Source organism: Panthera tigris, chromosome B3, assembly GCF_018350195.1.
Source record: "Panthera tigris isolate Pti1 chromosome B3, P.tigris_Pti1_mat1.1, whole genome shotgun sequence".
NCBI classification, from domain to species: Eukaryota; Metazoa; Chordata; class Mammalia; order Carnivora; family Felidae; genus Panthera; species Panthera tigris.
This window is the reverse complement of record NC_056665.1, coordinates 146,449,751-146,451,643: the sequence shown is the minus strand read 5'-3', so window position 1 is coordinate 146,451,643 and position 1,893 is coordinate 146,449,751. Positions and strand designations below refer to the sequence as shown.

At 44.4% G+C, this 1,893-nt stretch overlaps 1 protein-coding gene across 1 annotated transcript; it reads left to right on the top strand.

The window, feature by feature from the left end:
* Window positions 1–252: 252 nt before the first annotated feature.
* LOC122239738 (disintegrin and metalloproteinase domain-containing protein 21-like) lies at window positions 253–1,213 on the top strand. The gene has a single exon (XM_042990761.1). The coding sequence runs from the start codon at window positions 299–301 to the stop codon at window positions 1,070–1,072; it is 774 nt and encodes a 257-aa protein (XP_042846695.1). The 5' UTR covers window positions 253–298; the 3' UTR covers window positions 1,073–1,213.
* The last annotated feature ends 680 nt before the right edge of the window (window positions 1,214–1,893 follow it).

The following is a 1,893-nucleotide window of genomic DNA, read 5'->3' as shown; positions in this document are numbered from 1 at the left end:
CGTATCCAAGTAGAAGGAGAAAAGATGGAATGTGTTGAATAGAGCCGTGTTTCTGGGTCCAAGTCCCTACCCATGTCCATGTGAGCACTGTTGACCATGGCCCACCTGACTCTCCCACATCCACCCCAGGTGAACTGATGAGCGGGGTCACCCAATGCCACACCCTGTGACTGTTACCTAACCCCACAGGTGGCCCCGAGGTGTAGGGTGCTGGCCACCTGGTACAGCCCTCTGTTCTGTCAGATGGTCTAGACCTGGTTTTGCTGAGGATCCTCCATTTATCCATTCTCACTGGCAGATGTCCCTGAGCAGGGGCATGAGGCTGGCAGAGGACCAGGTCACCCTGAGGGCACCCCTCTTGCTGTTTGCGCTCTGGGCATTGCTGGCTCCTGTCCAAGGTTCTCAAGGTCGTCCCTCATGGCGCTACATCTCTTCTGAGGTGGTAATTCCCAAGAAGGAGTTGCACCACGGCAAGGGCGTTCAGATGCCTGGCTGGCTGTCCTATAGCCTGCATTTTGGGGGAAAGAGCCATGTTATCCACATGAGGCACAAGAAACTCTTTTGGTCCAGACAGTTGCTGATGATGACTCAGGATGATCAGGGAGCCTTGCAGATGGACTACCCCTTCATCCCTCCAGACTGTTACTACCTCGGCTACCTGGAGGAGATTCCTCTTTCCATGGTCACCATGGACACGTGCTATGGGGGCCTTGAAGGTATCATGAAGTTGGATGACCTTGCCTATGAAATCAGACCCCTCAGCCATTCCCAACGGTTTGAACACGTTGTTTCTCAGATAGTGGCAGACAGCAATGCAACGGGACCTACTTATAACCTGGGATATGAGGAGGATAGGAACCCCCTGTTCTCTCAAGCAAATATCAGTACAGCCCCCAGGATCTCTAGTAAGTTGTATTCATCCCATCATGGGATTTTGAAAGGACTTGTTCTCGGTTCCAAAACAATGTATAGTGTGTTCAACAACGTGTCAAAATGTGCCCGATTCCTCATAAGGCTTGTTAGTTTGACTGACTCAATGCTTCAAGGGATTGATGTAAGGCACTATATTTGATGTAAGGCCCTCTTGCACTGTTGGTGGGAATGCAAACTGGTGCATCCTTTCTGGAAACTAGTGTGGATGTTCCTAAAAAATTGAAAATAGGTCTACCCTATGACCCAGCAATAGCACTGCTAGGAATTTACCCAAAGGATACAAGAGTGCTGATACATAGGGGTACTTGTACCCCAATGTTTATAGCACCACTTTGAACAATAGCCAAATTATGGAAAGAGTCTAAATGTCCATCAACTAATGACTGGATAAAGGAATTGTGGTATCTATTCAAAATGGAATACTACCTGACATTGAGAAAGAATGAAATGTGGCCTTTTGTAGCAACATGGATGGATCTGGAGAGTGTTGTGCTGAGTGAAATTAGTCATATGGAGAAAGACAGATACCGTATGTTTTCACTCTTATTTGGATCCTGAGAAACTTGACAGAAGACCATGGGAAGGGGGAAAAAAAAAGTTGTAGGGAGGGAGTCAAACCATAACAGACTCTTAATAACTGAATAAACTGAGGGTTGATGGGGGTGGGAGAGTGGGAAGGGTGGGTGATGGGTATTGAGGAGGGCGCCTGTTGGGATGATCATTGGGTGTTGTATAGAAACCTATTTGACAATAAATTTCATATTTACAAAATAATCATATTTAATTGTCATTAGTATGTTTTTTTAGTTTTATGTAAATTTTTTCAAATTCCCTTTTATTTCCATCATTTTACTTTAGTCTACTACAGTATATTCACTTTTTCAAATTATCAAATTATTTCTTTTTTTTCTTTTCTTTATCTTTATTCTCTTTTTCATTTCTTTACTTTTTCCTTAAATA